The following is a 20,090-nucleotide window of genomic DNA, read 5'->3' as shown; positions in this document are numbered from 1 at the left end:
ATCTAAAAATTCAGCTTATAGCATACGTTGTATTGATATAGAAAAAAATATAAATATGGAAATCAATGTTAAGACAAAAAAAACAGACAAAATTTACAGTAACAAAATTGAAATTATAATTTAGTTTACAGTTGTTATTATAATGAAAACCAAATAATTTAAAGCATTGGGGTTGAAGATGAGATACATTTTTTTGTTTTGTTTTTAATAAAGGAAAAGAGGACACAGCAACCAAAGTAATAAAATGATGTCAGCGAGCATGTCGGAGCCTCCTCCCACCCCCCCACCCCTCAGCCAGCTTCCCTGAGCACACAGGGAAAGTGAGCGTCAAGAAGAAGGCGGGTTCAAACTTGTCTTTCCAGCCTGTTGGTTGGCTACTCTCGCTGTCAATCAAGCGCACACGCTCCTCCATTGGCTGCGCTCTTTCGCATTTATCGTGCCATCTCGTCAAGCTGCTGCTGTGTAAATCGCAGGTAACTTTCTTACGATAGCCTTCCGCTGGACGACCTAGTGCTCGTAGCGCTCTTGCATTTTGAGGACTGCAGGATACTGTACACAAAACTGCACTTCGGCATTAGACATTTCTGTCTTTTTAGCAGCAGAAAACGCTAAAAGCTGTTTTTTTCCCCAATGTGAAAATACACCCCGTCTCTCAAAGGCGTTTGAAATCGGACACCGCTGGCATTGAGGCCCTCACTTTTTTTTTTTTTTTTTGGTGGCGGAGGGATACGTTGTTGCGTCTGACAATGTGGACGGAGGTGGTGAAGATGTCTACGAGAAGAATGAAATCATCTCAGTTGTAACAACAAAAAAGGAAGACGCGACATTAGTTGCTACAATAGAATTCGATTTTGGAATCTTTTGAAACATTGTAGCAAACACGTGGGCGCTGCGTGGAAGAGCAGGTTTTTTTATAACCACTGGGACACAAAAGGAAATCTACGGCTGCTTCCAATGCGTTTCATGCACTGAGGTCGAACATTTCTCTTGAAGTTTTTATGTTTTTCCCCTCGCGAGTCTCCGCTTTTCTTTTCACTGTTGGATATCACACACTTGGAGAGGAGAGGTAAAAAAAAAAAAAAAACACCTTCTTTCAACTTCATGTTTCGTGGGGGGGAGAAGAAAAGTTGCATGATGGGTTTCCTCACTGACACCTTTTTATTTTGACGCCTGCAAAATTTGCGCAAAAGTTTTTGGGAATGTGGTGGTTTAAAGAAGCTGGGGCTGAGGGGCTGAGGGGGGGGGGATGTTAAGTTTTTTTTGTCTGGGTTTTGAGGTGGCGGAGCCAAGTAGTGTGTGATGGTCTCCGCATCGACCACGGAGAGGAGGAAATTACTCCTTTGTTCTGCAAAAAAAGACCACTCACTAAGTCTTTGCCTTAACAAGCCTCATTTTGTTTTCTCATCGTGTGTGTAGCTGTAGCCAGAATGTGGATAATGCTGTTGAGCATTTTGAGCTAAACTTTGTGTGTGGTGGGCCTACACATGTATTTTCCATACCAGCCAAACTTTCCATAAAAAAAAAAAAAACCTTAAAAACATTCCTTTATGGAAGTGTCTGGGCCACAACTTTTATTTTTATTGCACATTTGGCAGGAAATTCCTCCTGCTCCCCCACCCCCCCCACCTCCACTCATATAATGCACCCTAAATATGTTGAAAAAGAAAAAGAGCTCACTATTATTTTGTTGCATGGAAGTTTGCAGCTCTTCTTCTTCTTCTCCAGGGTCACGACCGTTGCACTTGTTTTTTTTACACATAATTTGTTTTCCCCCCTTAGGAAGCCACAAACTGGATATTATGTTTTTTTTTGTTAGTGTTCAGGATGATGATGTCAACATGCTTGGAAGATAAATGGTGAATGGGGTTGTTAGTTGTCAAGCAGTATAGCTTTGGCCCTGGATGTGTGGCCTAGAGGAGATGATCAAATAATGTACATCCTGTGGATGTTTACTGTCATTGTTAGAAACTGACTCAAAAGTGGTTATTATTATTATTAATAATGCTTTATGCTTCTGTTCAGTACGGCCCCTTGTTGTTCCAGAAGTAATAGCATTGACATAAAACACATGTTATGGTTACTTTGCATTTATTTTCACATTTGACATGTGCAACACATGCATGTGCTTTTAAATTATACCTATTTTTAATGTCAACAGTTATTACATAATTGTTATTAATAATAATGTGACTGGCACGAGATGTTTTTCTTCTTTTGAATCAACAGTTGAATATGCTTTCTTCTGTTTAGTACGGCCCCTTCTTGTTTCAGAAGTAATTGACATAAACACATTTTTTATTTGCATTTATTTTCACATTTGACAAAAAACATGTCATGCATGTGCTTTTAAATTATACATATATTTAATGTCAACAACAGTTATAACATAATTATTACACAGGTTAGAAGGAGCTTGATTTTGGCACATTATTGTTATTGTTATTATTATTATTATTGGTAAAATAAAAGGCATGCATTTAATTTATATTAAGTTTTTGGTGTAAAGCATGTGTTTACCTCAGTGGTTGTGCAGGCTCCTTTTGTGGAGAATGACCTGCCTTGTGTGGGGTGACAAAGACCCCTTAATCTGCTTGCTTCAAATATTGATCCAGCAGTAGCTGAAGATGCCATTTTGTTATATTAAGCCCCCTCTGTGTGTGCTCCACTCCATTTAACTCTGTGGTTTAAATCATATTTGCAGGTTTATTTTAGTGGCGTGTGTGTGTGACCTATTTGCCCCCTTGATTGGCCATCTTATCCAAAAGTTTGGAAAAGCAATGACAGCTTAGCTTATTTACACTTGAGGCAATGTGTTGTATGTGTTGTGTGTGTGTGTGTGTTCACTTCCTTTCCTTGTCTCAAGGTTAAATTAGTTCTGCTCGTCTGAGTTCACCAGACTTGGACTGTTTGTCTCCCCCCTGAAGTGTTATTTTTCATACATGCAGAAAATCATTTATGACATTCAATACTTTTTGTTTGTTTCAAGTGGTTCCTAGTTTTATATCTTGACATACATTTTTAATATTCTGAGCTCCCTTTGTTTACATTTTACAACTTGCATTTCCCTTCTAAAACATCCATCTTTATTTATTTTTTTAAATTGCATCAATTTATGTTAGTGCTGGATTACAAAAGAGGCTGTAAAAGCACACCACCTGTTGGTGTCCAAGTGCCTCTATTCCTCCACTCGCTCCCCTTACCACTATAGTTCCCCTGTGAGGCTCGCAGAACCGCCGCTCGCTCAACATCAAGAGAGCGGCCTCGGGCTTGCGTTGGAATGCAAAACACAGGGTAAATCCAGTATTCACGCTCACTGTGTCATTTGACAAGGTTCTTTCTGAGTTGACATATGGTAATTTGGTAATGACGTGTTTGCATACAGTCATTAGCTCTGCCTTTCACCCCTATTTCCTTGGGCTAACAATAGTCCCAATTATGTCTGTAATTGTAAATGTATTACATTCTCTTTTATGTAGCAATGATTGACATATGGCCGTGTTATTTGCCAGGGTTGCGTAAAATGAAAGGCAGGTTTTTAAAAGTCATTACTTGGTAGTGATTTGACTGAGGGGCAGAGTATTCATCATGGCAGTGTCTCTTCTCCTGCTTGGATGGGAAGGCAGTGTCTGACTGAAATTAACATTTATAAGTGTGTAGTGTTAAGTAGTTTTCCCTCATCGGCCCGTAGCGATTGAGGTTGTAATTTGATGCTTTGGCCAGCTGACACTCAATTGATGATTGTTGATTTTTTTTTTTAAACTTTTCAGATGCACAGGATCTTTGCCTCTCACCTGGATGTACATTTTATTTCAATATATTGGGAGTTTTGAAAACCACAAACACAATTTTGATGCGTTTGCAATAATAAGAAAGTTTTGTTTTTCCTCAAGAAAAATGCTGACTTAGCTCCTGCATTTGGTATCTTATGGGAGACTAACAACTTGCCAATATGACTCATCTCTAGGGTTGCAAAGATAGAGTAGTTTGAATCATTCATTACCATCACCCTCTCTGTTTTTTTAAAGAGCTAAATGTAAATTCTCTTTGTGCTTGCTAGTGCCATTAAAATCCTGTATCTGCAAATTTCTCTCATAGGGTTTATTAGAGACTGAAGGGTATGAACGAACAGCAGCAAAGAATGGCTGCAGTGGGAACTGACAAGGAACTCAACGACCTCCTGGATTTCAGTGCGGTAAGAGAGCGGGAGAGCAGTCTGGGTGGTTCTGGGTGGCAGTGGTAGGTGGGTGGCATTGGGGGAAAAGAGCTAAAAGAGAGTGCGATACAGGTCTGGGTATGAGCTGAAGAGAGGAGAGCTGCAGGTCTGAATGAGAGAAGTTGGGGAAAGGGACGAGCAAGGAAAATCAGCTTAATTTCTCACAAAATCTGTAACATAACATTTTTTTTTTTTTTTTAACAACTAGGTTGTGTCAGCCCAAGATATTTCCATCCTTCATTCTTGGCATGCAAAGGTAGTGCTGATTACATCAAAGCATGGCAAGTAAAATACTGCTGTACCTCAGGGTGACTGGTAAAAATGAATTCAGATTTGTATAATAAATAAATCAAATATGTAGGCGATGCAGGATACAGCAACAATGAAGTGGATCCTCGCTACAATGAGCTGGTAGGGCTGCACGATTATGGTCAAAATGATCATCACGATTATTTTGATCAATATTGAGATCACGATCATTTATCACGATTATGCATTGTATTTTAGTGACAACAATTTTTTATTACTGCACTTTCACATTAAAATAAACAGAGCACTGCTTTCTCGTCCATGCTGTGCTACATTCCTGCTAATGTAGGGCTGCATGATGTTGGAAAAAACTAAATATCTTTTATTCTGTAATATGAATAAAAGCCAAAGAAAATTCCTAGTGTATACCTCTTACACCTGGCAATAAACACCTTTCTGATTCTGATTCGGAAAAAGTACAGGTATATTCACCATACCCTTTTTGCTAGCATTTTAAAGTTAAATGCTTCAATCTGGTGCACTTCGAGAGCAAAATTAGCAACAGTAAGAGGCTAGATAAACAGTTTTATGCTCTTAAGTTAATCATAAACACCTTGGTTGTGTAGATAATATCTATCCCCAAAAGTAAAGCCAACATCTCGATCACCGGCTGGTGGCTGGCTGTTAGTTTTGGAAGTTTTCTATGAGCAGAACGTTCATTTTAAACGTCAATATTACAGTCGATCCTATTTATTTAATTGTGGGAAAGCCAAAATCGTGATTGTGATTAATATTCGATTAATTGTGCAACCCTATGAGCTGGTATCCACTTTTAAAATGTAAATACTGAATCGGGAAACTGCGGAAATAATTTCACCCATGTTCGTCTTGTTAACAGAATCTGAGGGGGGAAATGTATGAATTAGGTTGCGCAGACAGACATTTCTTTTTTTGTCATATTTTTAGTCTTTAAGAAGACATTTTCACAGAGATGCCTTCAGATGTATCCTCTAGACATTATATACAAAGTGCATGGAGGTATTCTGTTCAGATTTTATTTACCTGTGTTTCATTTTGTTGTGAAGCCTTTGTTGAGCTGACATAAACATCTCACAGGCCCAATGGAGCTGTGTTACTTTTTTTTTTTTTTCCTCTTAAATAAATTGAATAGCTGGTATAAGGCTAAATTGCCAGCGCTGGATAATTACTATATATGGGGGCACAACAGGTAATTCCAAACTGAGGCTCCTAATGAATATTTGTCAGCAGACTTAATGTCCCATGAGGTTTCTCTTGACAAAGTACAGTTGATTAATACTGAAGTGTTTATCATTGCAAGAATCATTGACATTTTATGAAGTGTAACACAGGGGAACAACAGGACTAGCTTTATTTTTTGTGATTTTTTTTTTTCTCTTTTTTTAAGCATTGTTGTGCATGAATTGTTGGTGGAGCTTCATTTACTTGCATGATTCAGTCAGCTGCTTCGTTAATGTCCTGTTCTCTGCCACACCATCGGTATTTAAAGGGAAACCTTGCCCCCCTGAAAGAAAAACACTCCTTGTTGTGAAGGGGGGGGGGGGGGGGGGGGGGGCTTTGTGGGAGGTTCTCATTAGACAGTTGGGTTTGTGTTTAGAAAAGCTCAGATTGATCAGCTGCCAATTTGTATCAGCAGATGTTCCGTTTAAATATGACATCGATAATTGGGTGAGAAACTGTCGAAAATTGTACAAACAAATTTCCTCCTCTTTGTTTACGTGCTGGCTAGTCACGGAAACGCATGATAGATTGGACGCGGAATAAAGAAAAGCAACCAAATGTAACGGAAACAAACATGGAGTCCAAATCGGTTGTTGGACCGCATAGACCTACCCTGTTAAAAAAAAAAAAGGGGAGAGAGATCATATGTGTTAGTGGCAGATTGTGTTTTTGTGTCCTACTTACAAAAAAGGTTTGAATTGTACAGTAGAGTTTGGCCACGTCATTGAAAGATGCCACATAACAGATATTTAGACCACACCATAGCCTCATGGTAAAGCCCACAGTGGCCCACTGACAAAACCCACAACCTCATCAAAGTGTTTTGAACGTTTTAAAGTTGATACTGCAGAATCAACTTCATATGAAAATATGTCTGAAAGGTTTAATTTTAAAATGCTGTATATTTGTTTGGGAAGGGGGGAAAACGTGCCTCTTTATTTTTGATGTAAAAAAAGAAGCATTAGTTATTTCTTTAAATGTGGTGTGTTGCAAATAAAGACATCAAGCATGTTTATAACTTGATAGTTTTGCTAGAAGTCGTCTTATCAATGGTGGATTTGCATGTTTTTGTTTATAGTTTTTAATTTAAATGTCACTTTGATCCAAAACTGAAATGCCTGCAAGAAAAAAAAAAACATACACAAGAACTGAACGACATGTGTATGTGATGTCGTTTATTAGTGGAAATAGGATGTGTGAAGTGTGCCATCCTTTGCTTTTTCAGTTACGGTGTCTTTCCTCTTTTGTCTTGTAGATGTTCGCGCCTCCAGTTGCCAACGGGAAGAACAGGACAATGACACTCGCCAGCAGTCAGTTTGGGGGATCAGGTAAGCTCTCAAAGCAGTAACGCTGGATTACTGTTCTGTGTATATGTCTTGGCAATGTTCATTTTTATATCATTTTGTGGATGTACTTTAGAGCTGGGTTATATGGTCAAAATCTTCTATCACAATATAGGTCATTTCATATCTGGATAACGATATACAGTATCAGGATATAGCATGTTTTCTGGTAATTCAATAAATAAATAGTTTATATGAAATAAGAGTGTAGCCTATTTTTGTATACTCCTGTGTAAATTAAATACTTGGCAAATGAAAAGTACCTAGAAAGGCTGCATTATAAGAGGAAAATATACGATATGCTATTACTTTGTTGAATATTGCGATAAATAAACAGATATTAATGTATATTCAGTTCTGCCTTTGTGCTGCCTTCAGTGCTCTGGTAAAATACAACAAATTGTTTGTTGAATATAAAAAATTAAAGGATATCATTAATTAATGTCTGTAATTGAACTGAACACAAAAGGCACCAATAAAAAAAAAAGGAATGATAGTTACATTTTAAAGTGCAGTTTTCTACTAATACTTTCCTTTCAACTACCTCAAAAAAGTGCAATATTGCAGTCCTTCGCTGTGTTTATCGTGCAAATTGACTTTGCGATGACTACAAAAAAAACAATTTTCTACAAAGTAGAAAAACGTAGGAAATTAGTTGTGCTTGTATTTGTTTATTCAACTATTTAGTAATTTCAGAAGAAATTTACATTTAATGACATGCTACAGTTTGCTCTAAGCCTGTTTTTATGTAGTTATTCCTTGATTCTTATCTTTATAAGACAAATTATCCATATAGACGACAACCCTTATGAAGGTTTGAAACTGTTCAGATTTATTAATATCTACACAAGTTTTATTTTAAAATCTGTCTGATGTTTTTTCACCATTTCTTTAGTCTTTGTTTCACTATTTTAAAGTGCAAAGTAAGTGCTGCAGTTAACCCCCTCGAGCACCCGAAGCCTTTGAGTGAGCTTTTTCTCTCTTCCTGAATGTTATTAGTAAGTCGTGTTACTTTCGTTCCTCTGTCACCCTTCCAACCTGGCGTGTGAAATCGAGTCACACTCCCCAGTGTTCCCCAGAGTGAGAACTTGGCCACTGAGGAACAAAGGCAAAAAAGGGGGCTTATGGACTTGAAACGACTCCCCCACCCTGAAGTGTAAAACACTCCTCCCCCAACACGGCACAGGGCCCTTACCCCCACTGATCTGCAGGAAATGGCTTGAGTCCGAGACAATGTCCCTCACCCCTCGCTCGCAGCCTCTTAAACTGGCCCAGCATGCAGTGAGTGGCCAGAGTGGAAGAGAGAGCTTGTTGAATAGAGGGATCAGCCTGTGGAAGGCAGGATTCTGTTTGTTTCTATTACAGCAGGCAATTACTAAGCAGTGAGGAGTTAATTCCTTCCCCCCCCCCTACACACGTCCCAAAGTGTGGCCCTCGGTCATTGACACCTATTTTAATGCGATGCCTCAAGCTGTCCCATTTAACTTTGGGAGATCTGCAGGTACCACGTAAATAGCACTTGGGAGTCAAAATGCTAACATCTGTTAATTCCAGCCCAGGAGTTTCTCGTAGATCTGTGTCATGTAATAACATACATAGTGTGTGTATATATATATATATATATATATATAAATATATAATCTGTGTTTATATGAGGAAGAACACTCATATTAGGACTGGACGATGTGGAGGAAATCAAATATCAGGATATTTTTTGACAAAATACCTCGATATCAATATAGAGGCGATGTTTGAAGGGTGGACTATTGGTGCTTTCACAAAATATTTACACAATGATATTTTTGATAAATAATCATCAGTAATGTGGAAATAATGACTAGGTGGGTAAAGGGAAATAATAGAACAGTTAGAACAGTCTGGTAAGTTCAGAAAAACATATCACTTTTCTGTAATGCAGTCTTTAAAATAATTAGATTAGATGGATGTACTTTATTGATCCCAAAATGGGAAATTATTGTGTTATAGCAGCAGGTTATCCAGGCGATGCACAGGAACAGTAAATACACAGTAAAATACCCACACTACAGAAATATATCAATAGAATACACAATATAAAGAATATTTTATACACTTTAAATATACCCGACTACTACAACTAGCATAAAAATCAAAAGTATAAACATAGAGTAACATACTATGTACTTTTGCAAAGTGTGCAAGTTACAATGCTTTGTTTTTAAATAAAAAATAATTGAGGTAGTAAATGCGCAAATGTAGATGTGCAAAATTCAACATGTGCAAGATAAAACCAGAAAAAGACAACACTTACACCATATTATGATATCTAAAATCCAAGATTATATCTAGATTTATATCAGGATATCAATATAATATCGATATTTTGCCCAGCCCTAATGTATAACACAGACTGGTTGTATGAGGAAGAAAAGTGGAAGTTTAACATTAGTTCAACTCCAAAAGATTGCTTATTATTCCAAAATATGATATGGCTGTTGGGGCAGGGACGATACATCTATCTCTTGATTCGATACCATCACGATACTTGGGCACCGATTCGATATGTATTGTGATTCCACAAGTATTGTGATTTTTGTTAACTTTTTTAACACTAGACCATGGGAAAAATTTAATCATACTCATACTAGGGACTTTTACTTTGGAAAATATCTAAATTAATACAGTAAAAATGTTTGATTTTCAGCATGTATGTAGTCAGAGATGACATGAAGTCAAATCAGTCAATCAAAAAATAAAAACATTTCCCTCCCAAATTAGTGGTATTTTCTTTTTACTTTATAAGGGCCATGTAATGTTTTGTACTTCTAGTGAATATAATCCAATCAGTCTTATTTCCATATGTTTATTTTGCATATACAGTTCCCTTATTTTGAAAACCAGATGTAGTCACACGTGTATACTTCCCTAACTTCACCAAGTCCGTCTCTAGCTCTGCCGTCAGCTCCGTTCTTTTTATACATCCATGGTCAGCTCCATCGAGGCGGTTTAAATGCATTTAACATAAATGTCAATATATGGGTGCTCTACAGTTGTAGCGTCGGCCGTTTTGACCACGGAGATGAGAGTGACGGCTGGCTTGACCGTTACCGCAATATGATAACGTTTCCTGTCCATGACAGAGTTAGCATGCAGCTTTAGCCGTGATGTCTAGCTCTGCTTTTCCTGGCAATGTGTGAAGCCCAAAGTGTTTCCATACTTTACTGTATGTGTAGTGTTTACCACTTTGGATTAAAAATGTGAGGGTGCAGGTCGTATCCATGTGGACCCTCCGCCGTTTTCTACTTTTTCGTTTCGGCTCGCTGCGGTTTGTTTTGTTTCTTGATATGTCACGTTACTCAGACTACAACAATAAAAGAGGTAACTTCCTTCTACCTCCGTATAGACTCAAATGAAGCAAGTATATCGATTCTTGCTTTAAAAACTCAATTTCAATATCATAAAAAAAAAATGTGGATACATAGTTGAAATGATGGGCCAGGAAACCTATTTATTATAGAAATGATGACCATTAAAGAAACAATGTCTATCTATGACGTCAGTTAGGCGGCTTGTATATTCAGGGATCCAGCAGCGCGGGAACGGCAGCGAGCAGCCTAGTGGCCCACCAGACCACCTCTATTCATCAACACAAAAGTGCTCAGAGGGGTGCTAATTGCATTAGGCGTCCTTCTCCCTTCCTCAGTGGCCAGAGTGAGTGTGTGTGTGGGGAAGGGTGTGTCGGGTAGAGGAAAGAGGAGAGGATTGGCAAGAAGTGTGGGATGTTTGAGAAGTAGGGGAGTGTGATGGTGTGTGGTGGGAGCTGGCCAAGCCCACAAGCCTTCAGGCAGGCGTCCCCTCTGTCACCTCTGCAGCTGCTGGCAACGTCTCCAACCCCCTTCACACAAACAGATACACGGGACGCGACAGGCTCGCTTCCTTTAGATCACAACAAACAACGTTGTGAATTTACACATGTGGTCTCTCTCGGTTACTCGCCCTTCCGTATGTTTGACTTTTGCACCCCTCAGTTGTTGTGCCATGTATTTCACTGTGCAACGGTGGGGGGGTTGTAGTTGGAAAAATCTTAAGCCCTCCAAAAAATTGGAAATCTCAAAGGAGAGTGGCTTCCTTCTTCAACTAAATTAGATGTTTTCAGAGCCTGCAGCCGCGAGGAGGCTTTGTGGCAGAAAATAAATATTTTTCTGGGTGACTTTCACTGGAAGCTCATTCACACTAGCCATGCCAGAGTCTGGATGGATGTGATGTACGTCCAGAGAACCTGTTTTCGCTTCTTATGTGCACATTTAATTAGCAGATAAATCAGGGTATTTTTAATCTTTTAATCTTATTTTTTGCCAGTTTATTATCATGTTAATTGACTGTTTAAATGTTCATCACTTTTGAGCTTTATGTAGCTAATTGTCCACTCTTTGAATATGGCATAGGTTTTGTATTAGATTTGTTAGTTAGCATGAGCTAAAGTGCTTTAATACTTTAATGCTGCTGTCTTTACATCATCTTTGATGTCATACTGAGAAGGCTTATTGACATTAAGCATTAAATGGAATAGAACTACAACAATTCATCCATTAGTTGTGAACAATTAAATTAATCGTCAAATACTTTGATAATCGGTTTGAGTAATTTTTTTAAGAAAAAAGCTGACTCCAGCTTCTTAAATGTAAATATTTTCTGGTTTCTTTACTGAATATCTTTGAGTTGTGGACAAAACAACATTTTGAGGACGTCATCTTGGGCTTTGTGAAACACTGGTCGACATTTTTCACCATTTTCTGACATTTTATAAACCAAACAATGAAAATAATCGTTAGTTGCAGCCCTAAATCAAAGAGTTACAGCAAATTAAATAATAAATAATTAAGTCGGTTATTATCAACCAATAATTATTTAAATAGAATAGAATAGAACAAATAATACTTTGTTGGGCAATTGTATTTTTCTTTTTTCTGTCCTGGTTTTATTTGTGGTTGCTCTTCCAAAAAATGGACTTGAGCATTGCTTGAACCCTTTAAAACTAATTAAATTTACTCTATTAAATTAATCTATTTAATAATCAGTTTGTGTAATATTTTAAGAAAGGAAAATAGTAAAAATTCTCTGATTCCAGCTTCTTAAATGTGAATATTTTCTTGTTTCTTTACTCCTCTATGACAGTAAACTGAATATCTTTGAGTTGTGGACAAAACAAGACATTTGACATCATCTTGGGCTTTGGGAAACACTAATTTTCACCATTTTCTGACATTTTATAGACCAAACAACTAATCGATTAATCAAGAAAATAATCAACAGATTAATCAGCAATGAAAGTTATCATTATTTGCAGCCCTAAAGTGGAAATAGCCATTTAAATTTGTACAGCATTGTTTTTTCTCACAATTTGCATCAAAATGTGGAAATTTCATTACAGACAGGAAACATTTAAGCATATCCACCTATATTTGTAATCCAAGGTAATGGTTTGTTTCATTGTATTGTGTTACTAATGTGAAGCAATACCTCATTTATGTTATCCAGGATTTAAAGAAAGACTGTTGAAGCATTGAGAGCTTTTTCTGCTTCCACAAATATGATGTAAATGCAGAAAACTGAGCCGTCAAAGTACGTAAGAACGGAGGTGTGTTAACACTGCTACGTAAGCATCACACTATTTAATGTCATGGTAATCAATTGCAGCTATTTAGAAGTAGCTGAGAAGTGCAGTGTGAGAGAGCTTTGTTTGTTCTTTAGTATGTGTTGGATAGCAGCACCACTAGGCAACGGGAGAAATAAAAAAGCTCCAGAGTGAAGTAAGTGATGAAATAAGGATGAAATAAAGCCCAGATTGGGCAGATCTGTGTTTAAGTTTCATTGAGAATGCAGCGTCTTAAAGTTTTCACAGCAAAATTTTTTAGGTCACAGACAAAGGGGTTGGTTTAAAACAAAGTACTAAAAATATTTTTACTGGCCAAAGTAATGGATGTAGGAGTATATCTCTGACCTACTTTGAATGGTACAAAACATATCTTGTTTTTACAATTAGACTTTGCTTACGTGCTTGTACAAGAGCAACGTACCCAGCAGGATATAAATATTATCTCAAATGTAGTGCCTAGTGTAGCATTTTTTCAACATCATGTGAGGGCATAGTGGGAACTTTATTTTGCATTATTTTATCATTTTGGTCATCTGCAGTGACTGTTTGTGTTTGATATTACACGTGACAAGAGATTATCAACAATAGAAAGGTCTCTCTTCTGGCATAGTGGGGCTCTCCTAGGCTGGCTGAGCGTCAGTGTCACCTCAGCAGCTCTCCACCTTGTTTTAATTGCCTCAGAGTTAATTACTCCAGCAAGTGTGAAACAATGTTGTCAGACTTCTCCTGCACAGCCGTGCTTTCACTCTATCCTCGGCACCCCCGCTGGCCAAATGGAGGCTTCCTAGGCGAATGAGTGGTGTATTGAAAATAGCTGTGAAGAAGATTATGAAGTTACTCTCTTAACTCTCATGGTTGGCTTTGTAGGGCTACTCAGTCCAGGTTACTGTTGACAGTGATGTGTAGAGCTGCAGCAATTTATCGGTTATTTGTCAACTATTTTGATAATCAGTTTGAGTAATTTTAAGTAAACATTCTTAAAAAAAAAGTTGAATCATACACTTCTAGGGACTTTTACTTCGGAAATATCTAAATTAATACAGTAATAATGTTTGATTTTCAGCATGTATGTAGTCAGAGATGTCCTGAAGTCAAATATATCAGTAATTGTCAGGCATTATTTATTAAATGTTTTCCAGCAACCCAAAAATCAAAGAATAAAGACATTTACTTCACAAATAAGAATATATATATCTTATATCTTATATATTTAATATATAAGGGACATGTAATGTTTTGTACTTCTGGTGAATATAATCAAATCAATCTTATTTTCATATACGTATTTTGCATATACAATTCTGTTATTTTGAAAAACAGACTTAGTCACACATATATACTTCCACTATCTTCGCCAAGTCCATCGAGAGTGATGGCTGGCTTGACCGCACGTTACTGCAATACGATAACGTTTCCTGTCCATGACAGAGTTAGCACGCAGCTTTAACCATGATATCTAGCTCTGCTTTTTCTGGCATTGTGTGAAACCCAAAGTGTTTCCATACTTTACTGTATGTGTAGTGTTTACCACGTTGGATTTAAAATGTGAGGTGCAGGTCATACGCATGCAGACCCTCCACCGTTTTCTGCTTTGTTGTTTCGGCTCGCTGCGGTTTGTTTCCGTTTTTGACTGATACGGAACAGATATGATGTCACGTTACTCTGACTATAACAATAAAAGCGGTTACTTCCTTCTACCTCCGCTTAGACTCGAATTAAGCAAATATATTGATTCTGGCATTAAAAAATATATATATATATAAATAAATAAATAAATAATTAATAATAATAATAAATATCGGCTGATACCTATGTTTGGGTGATAAATCGGTACATCCCTAGTAATTTTGTAGGTTACCTGTAGATGTGAAATTACTCCGTGTTCTACCAGCAAATTGGCTGAAGCGTGTCTTGAAGAGGAACAAAGAAAGGTGATTTAGTTAAGATGCATCCATTCATTGCTAGACAGGAAGTAGCTCATTGTTGATGTCTCTCCTCTAAAGTAGATTTCTATCTCACTAATTTGGTATTACTTCTCCTGGCACCAAAGCTTTGGCTGAAGAGTGTCTTCATACAAAGTGTCATCTTTATTTAGCAGCGAGCCCATCACCAGTGTCCTATGCCATTGGACGTGGTTGACGGTGGCGGCGGCGCTTTATTAGCGCTGCTGTGGCCTTTCAGCGGGGCCGATCTGACAGTGAGCGAGGCTGATCTTTTGAGGTCCCCCTCTCCTCCCTGCTCGCCTGATTCTCCATGCCACTGGCATCAGCTCCATAGATCACGGCTGTCGCAGCGTGTGTAGGTGCTTGCACCGCTCTGTTAGTCTCATCACTCATTCTCGCTCGTCAGCCAGGCTGCTGATCTCACCCAGACCCCTCTCACTCTGCCATCCCTCTTGTTCCTCTCTCTCTCTCTCTCTCTCTCTCTCTCCCTCTCCGTCTCCCTCTCCCTCTCCCTCTCTCCCTCTCCCTCTCGTCCCCTTGCTTTCTCCTTCCACCCGCTCTCTCTCTTTTTTTTGCTTTCTCACACACATTTTTTTAATTAGGCAAAAATCAAAGACGAAATATGAATATTCATAAGGAAACTGCATTAATATGCACAATTATGCAAATCAGCATGCAATTAAGGCTTGTGTCTCCAGAGAGCCTGGATAGCATTAGTGCATAAGACAGGGAGAAGGGGATGATGGGGGTATTTTGGAGTTTTCTGCTCCACCAGTCTTTTGGCTGTGTTTTTCCTTTGTGCCACACATCGCTTCTTTCTTTACCTAAAACATTGTGATTCATGTTTTGGCTTTTTGTTTTTGTGTTATTTTACGTGTTTAGTGGAATTTTAAATGTGGTTTAGATGACATGTTTTCCTCTTTAGGGATGGAAATGGTTAATTTTCTGCTATTCAGTGACCGTAATAAACGCTAATGGGTACACTGAGCAGCATTTCATATGTTTATTTTTTTTTCTAGAAATGGTGTAACATTGCATCTAGAATACGACAGCGGTGTCTTTGATCAATAGTGATGCTCTCTCCTGGCTCGTGCAAGCCCATTGTGGCCACTTAAGGACATTGAATGTTCAGAGTAGGACGTGGTGACAGGTTCCCTTGATATGACGCCAACATCAGGGGCATTTCTACATATCTGCAGTGACACATAGGATAATAATTATATACTGTCATTTGCTAACATCGTTCGTGGCATTAGTCCAGTTTGCTTTTTTTGATTCTTTCATCTCTACTCCAGACTAACTTGCTGATCTCCCTACCTGTCAGTCTAAACAATATGTCTTCTCCACAGCAATAGATGAGCGCAGCGGCTCTGGGTCTTGGGGCTCCGCAGAACAGAACAGCCCCTCTTTCAGCCAAGGACGGGTAAGATCTAAACACACTCTCAAGTCGCACACGATTTTAAGTTTGGAGATCTAAGCATTAACACCAGATGCCATGATATTGTCACACACGTTCAGTTAATCACTCTGCCATAGTTGGAACACACACACACACCCTCTCCCCCCCCCCCACCACAACAGCTTAGTACTTTTTCATGCTGTGTGCCATGTTTGATTTTGAAGTGGTAGTTTTTACTCTCTACCTAATAACCTTGGCTCGGGATCCTGCATTGGCAAGCTCTCTAGTAGCCCAGAACCTCTGTGGAAGCCCACCGGTAATTGCAGCTTCACATCCGCTGTAACTGTCTTGGCACAACTCTGTGTAAATACAAGGAACAGGGGGTGAAATAGATGCAGCGGGCTTTGATTACCACAAGTTGATAATTAAGAAAGTCGGTTTGAATCCCCCGAGCTGATGCAGATTTGTTTGGCATGGATCCTGTTAGTTAGACAGAAAAGCAGAGGGAGGGTAACCACTAAGCCATATAGCCTAGGTGTGCTAACAAGATGGGGATGGCCTCAAGCTACGTCCACACTTATACGTTTTAAAACGCATAACTTTTGCTACGTTTATGCCCAGTGTCCACACTACTCTGGTGTTTTGGAGCCCCTAAAACAGAGACGTTTGAAAACACTGCTGACCCCGTTTTAGTTTTAAAAGTCCGGGGTTGCCTTTCAGTCTGGACGGACAGAAACAGAGACCTTTTAAAAAGAATGAAGCACACACCCACGTTCACTTGATTGGGACTTTTCAGTCATGATGTGACCTTCCTACGTGAACCTTTTCCAGAGGGAAACAAACAGCCTCGACCACCAGTGGTCAATTTCAACATGGATAACAAGTTACAAGTGTTGCTGACTTTGTTGTCTATGCTAGCAGCTGTTGTGCAGTTAAATTCTGCATTTTATAATCAGCTACTACTGCCTACATGCGCAGGAGGCAAGCATTCGAGCGCTTTGCATCAATTCCCATGTCCCGCGCTGCTTCCTGTTTACATCGGTATGCGCAAGCCCAATGTAAGTGAATTGGCATGTGATATGCATTTTCAGACGAGGTAGTACGGACAGAGATTAATTCTGAAACAGCCCTAAAACGCTCGTCTGGACGGTGTTCGTTTTAAACGCATAACGTTTGCTACGTTTATGCCTAGCGTCCACACTACTCCGGTGTTTTCGAGCCCAAAAAACAGACGTTTGAAAACAATGCTGACCCCGTTTTAGTTTTAAAACTCCGGGGTTGCATTTAGTCTGGACGGACAGAAACGGAGACCTTTTGAAAACGATGACGCAGACACCCACGTTCGCTTCTTGATTGGGTCTTATCAGTCATGACGTGTCCTTCCCTGTTTCGTTACGCCCCATCACGGGAACTTTTTCTGGAAGAAAACAAACGACATCAGCCTCGATCACCATTGGTTAATTTCAACCCTGGATAACGAGTTACAAGCGTTGCTGACCCTGTTTTCTCTGCTAGCAGCTGTTGTGCAGTTAAATTCTGCATTTCATGAGGCTACTACTGCCTGCATGCGCAGCAGGCAAACTATTAATTGAGCGCATTGTATCAATTCCCGTGTCCAGCGCTGCTTCCTGATTACACCGGCACGCTCGTCTGGACGGAGATCGTTTTCGTTATAAAACGCCGTTTTTAAACGAAATCATATTAGTGTGGATGTAGCCTTAAACAGTTGTTATCATTTAGGTCTGTGTCCAGTCTTTAATTGTTAAGCCTGACTGTGTGGAAGTGACTGATCCGATCTGGTATCGGTGAATCCCTTTGCTTTTTTCTTTGCTTTTCTTTAAGGTTACTCATGTTGTTTTGTGTGTGACGTTGTTCCTACAGGGCTATGGCGAAGGATCCCACTACAGTGAGCATGAAGGCTTGTCCTCTCCGTTTATTAGTACAGGGGTTGCAGGTATATTCTTTTCCTTTCTTTCTAAATATTTTTTAACAAGTGGCTCTGACGTGGTTTTAAAAAAAAAAAAAAAGCTTGATGGAAATTTTCAGCGTTATGAGTGTATACATTTACTTCTCAGTGATGGAGGACATGTTGCCTTGTCACACTCCAGTTTTTAAATAATCATGTTGATAATGGCCGATTCGACTGTTGTGCGTACTTTGTTTTCTGGGTGGCAAAATGTGTATGTGTCTACATGCGTGTGTGTGTTCATTCGTTGAGTGTTGGGGATGTTAGGGCACTGAAGCAGAAACCTTCCCTAGGGTTTTGTCTGGCAGGCGGCTTTATGCAGCTGAGCGTACTGAAAAAGGGGAGGGCATCCCTGGACTTTTTGTACTTTTAGAAAAAGCTACTTTTCATTTGTTTTAGCACACACCATTGCCTCTTAATGTGTGTGTATATATAGCTCATGGTTTCACTCGCATTAACGTTTAAACAATCTTTATCTTGTAGGTAAAAATGACAGGCCACCGTACCCTCCCTTTGGAAGCCAGGTATGTAGCTTATTCCTTGAATCTACCCACATGGTTATATATGTGCCTGAGAGCTAATTTCATGTAATGTGTCATGTAAAGGAAGCCTTGTTTTCTCACTTCTCTTTTCATGTTAAACACTTTGAATGAACTGTCTTCATTTCCTAGAAGTGAAGCTGTTTGTGCCGTGCTGTCCCACGCCCCTCTAAGTATTATTAGTAAAACCTTGTTTCACCTTCTTTTTCTCTTCTCCTAGCCTGGTTTTCTTCCTAGCGAAATAGCGATGCCCAGCCCAGATGCCATGTCGCCCTCTGGCCTGAAAACTGGCTCCCAGTTTTACCCGTCATACCCCAACAACCCCAGGAGAAGGCCGCCTGATGGAGGTATAGGTAAGATGACTGGACAAGACATGTTCTTTGTTTTTATTTCTGCCACTCCCCCTGAAGTGTTTTTTTTTTTTTTTTGGTTAACTGAGGCTGCAACAAATTATTCAATCTATGGATTATTTTCTTGATTAATTTCTTGATCTATAATATGTCAGAAAGATGAGGTCTTCAAATTGTTTATGTCTGAACAATGGTCCAAAATCCAAAGATATTAATTTTGATGGTTAAGAAAATCGGGAAATACAAGTTACGTCCTAAAATCCATACTAACATGCTATTTAGTACACTAAAACAGTATGTGAGATTGTTTTATATTAGTATGAAACCAATAGTACGTGTATTGCATACTGTTTCTGGTGAAATATTACAGTATGCAAACACTAGACACTACGGCGGCATAAATATCCCACAATGCAATGCGGTAGTGACGACAACGTTCATAACAGACATTGACGGACAGCTCTGGAACGTCAATAACGCTTAGATTTAACTGTAAGTATAAGATTTCACTTTGCTAGGCGTGATATATATTTTTTTAAATTAGTTCAGATTGATTCTCACAAACTGTCATTTTGGTCACATGAAGTTGGCACGGGTTACCATGGTTACGCCTCTCCAACCGGCAAAGAGGCTCTCAGGAAGTGACGACGTAAATCACTGCTCAGTGCGTCCGAAAAGAAACATACTACTGTTTATTCACACAAAAGTATGTTGAACGATAGTTCACATATCAGGTATTTAGTGCATGGTATGCGAATTCGGACGAAGTCATTGACATTTGAGACACTGGAAAATATTTTTTTATCAATCGACTAACTGAACTATTGACTAATTGTTTCAGCTCTACTGTTAACTCTTAACTTTTTATAAACTTGTAGGAGCAAACTAGACCAAAAGTGCTTTTCTTATAACAGGATCAGAGATTAGGTCTAAAGCACACCGGAGCACACAGATTTAAGGCAACATCAACTTTATTAAAAGATGAACGTTTCGACGCCGTCTTCATCAGAGTCAATCCGATCTGAAACTCACATCCTCTGAAATAATCTCCCCTTGTTGGGAACTGATTCAGCATAAGCTGGAAAAATGGGGAGGGAACAATAAGCTGCATGTAGGCAGGGTAAACAATCATATAATAATAAAAAAAAGGGAAGTAGAAGTAGATATATAAATAGCTATTTGTGTCTTTTCAT

The 20,090-nt window shown here is 38.9% G+C and overlaps 1 protein-coding gene across 40 annotated transcripts in view; it reads left to right on the top strand.

Annotated features, from left to right (window-relative positions):
• The first annotated feature begins 697 nt into the window (after positions 1–697).
• The window catches only part of tcf3b (transcription factor 3b), a 44,343-nt gene continuing 24,950 nt past the window's right edge, over positions 698–20,090 (top strand). For 13 of the 40 annotated variants that reach the window (XM_074635761.1, XM_074635762.1, XM_074635749.1 and 10 more), the window contains exons 1-7: positions 724–1,066; positions 4,096–4,192; positions 6,978–7,050; positions 15,993–16,066; positions 17,924–17,996; positions 18,492–18,532; positions 18,768–18,900. In XM_074635761.1, the coding sequence (XP_074491862.1) occupies positions 4,118–4,192; positions 6,978–7,050; positions 15,993–16,066; positions 17,924–17,996; positions 18,492–18,532; positions 18,768–18,900 (469 nt within the window). In that variant the 5' untranslated portion in view covers positions 724–1,066; positions 4,096–4,117. Of the gene's footprint in view, positions 1,067–4,095; positions 4,193–4,421; positions 4,495–6,977; positions 7,051–15,992; positions 16,067–17,923; positions 17,997–18,491; positions 18,533–18,767; positions 18,901–20,090 lie in introns of those variants that run through there. The other 27 variants (XM_074635774.1, XM_074635768.1, XM_074635766.1 and 24 more) reach the window with 8 other exon arrangements.

The sequence above is a fragment of the Sebastes fasciatus genome, chromosome 5, assembly GCF_043250625.1.
Source record: "Sebastes fasciatus isolate fSebFas1 chromosome 5, fSebFas1.pri, whole genome shotgun sequence".
In the NCBI taxonomy this organism is placed as follows: domain Eukaryota; kingdom Metazoa; phylum Chordata; class Actinopteri; order Perciformes; family Sebastidae; genus Sebastes; species Sebastes fasciatus.
Note: the sequence above shows the minus strand (reverse complement) of the source record. Positions and strands in the feature narration are given on the sequence as shown.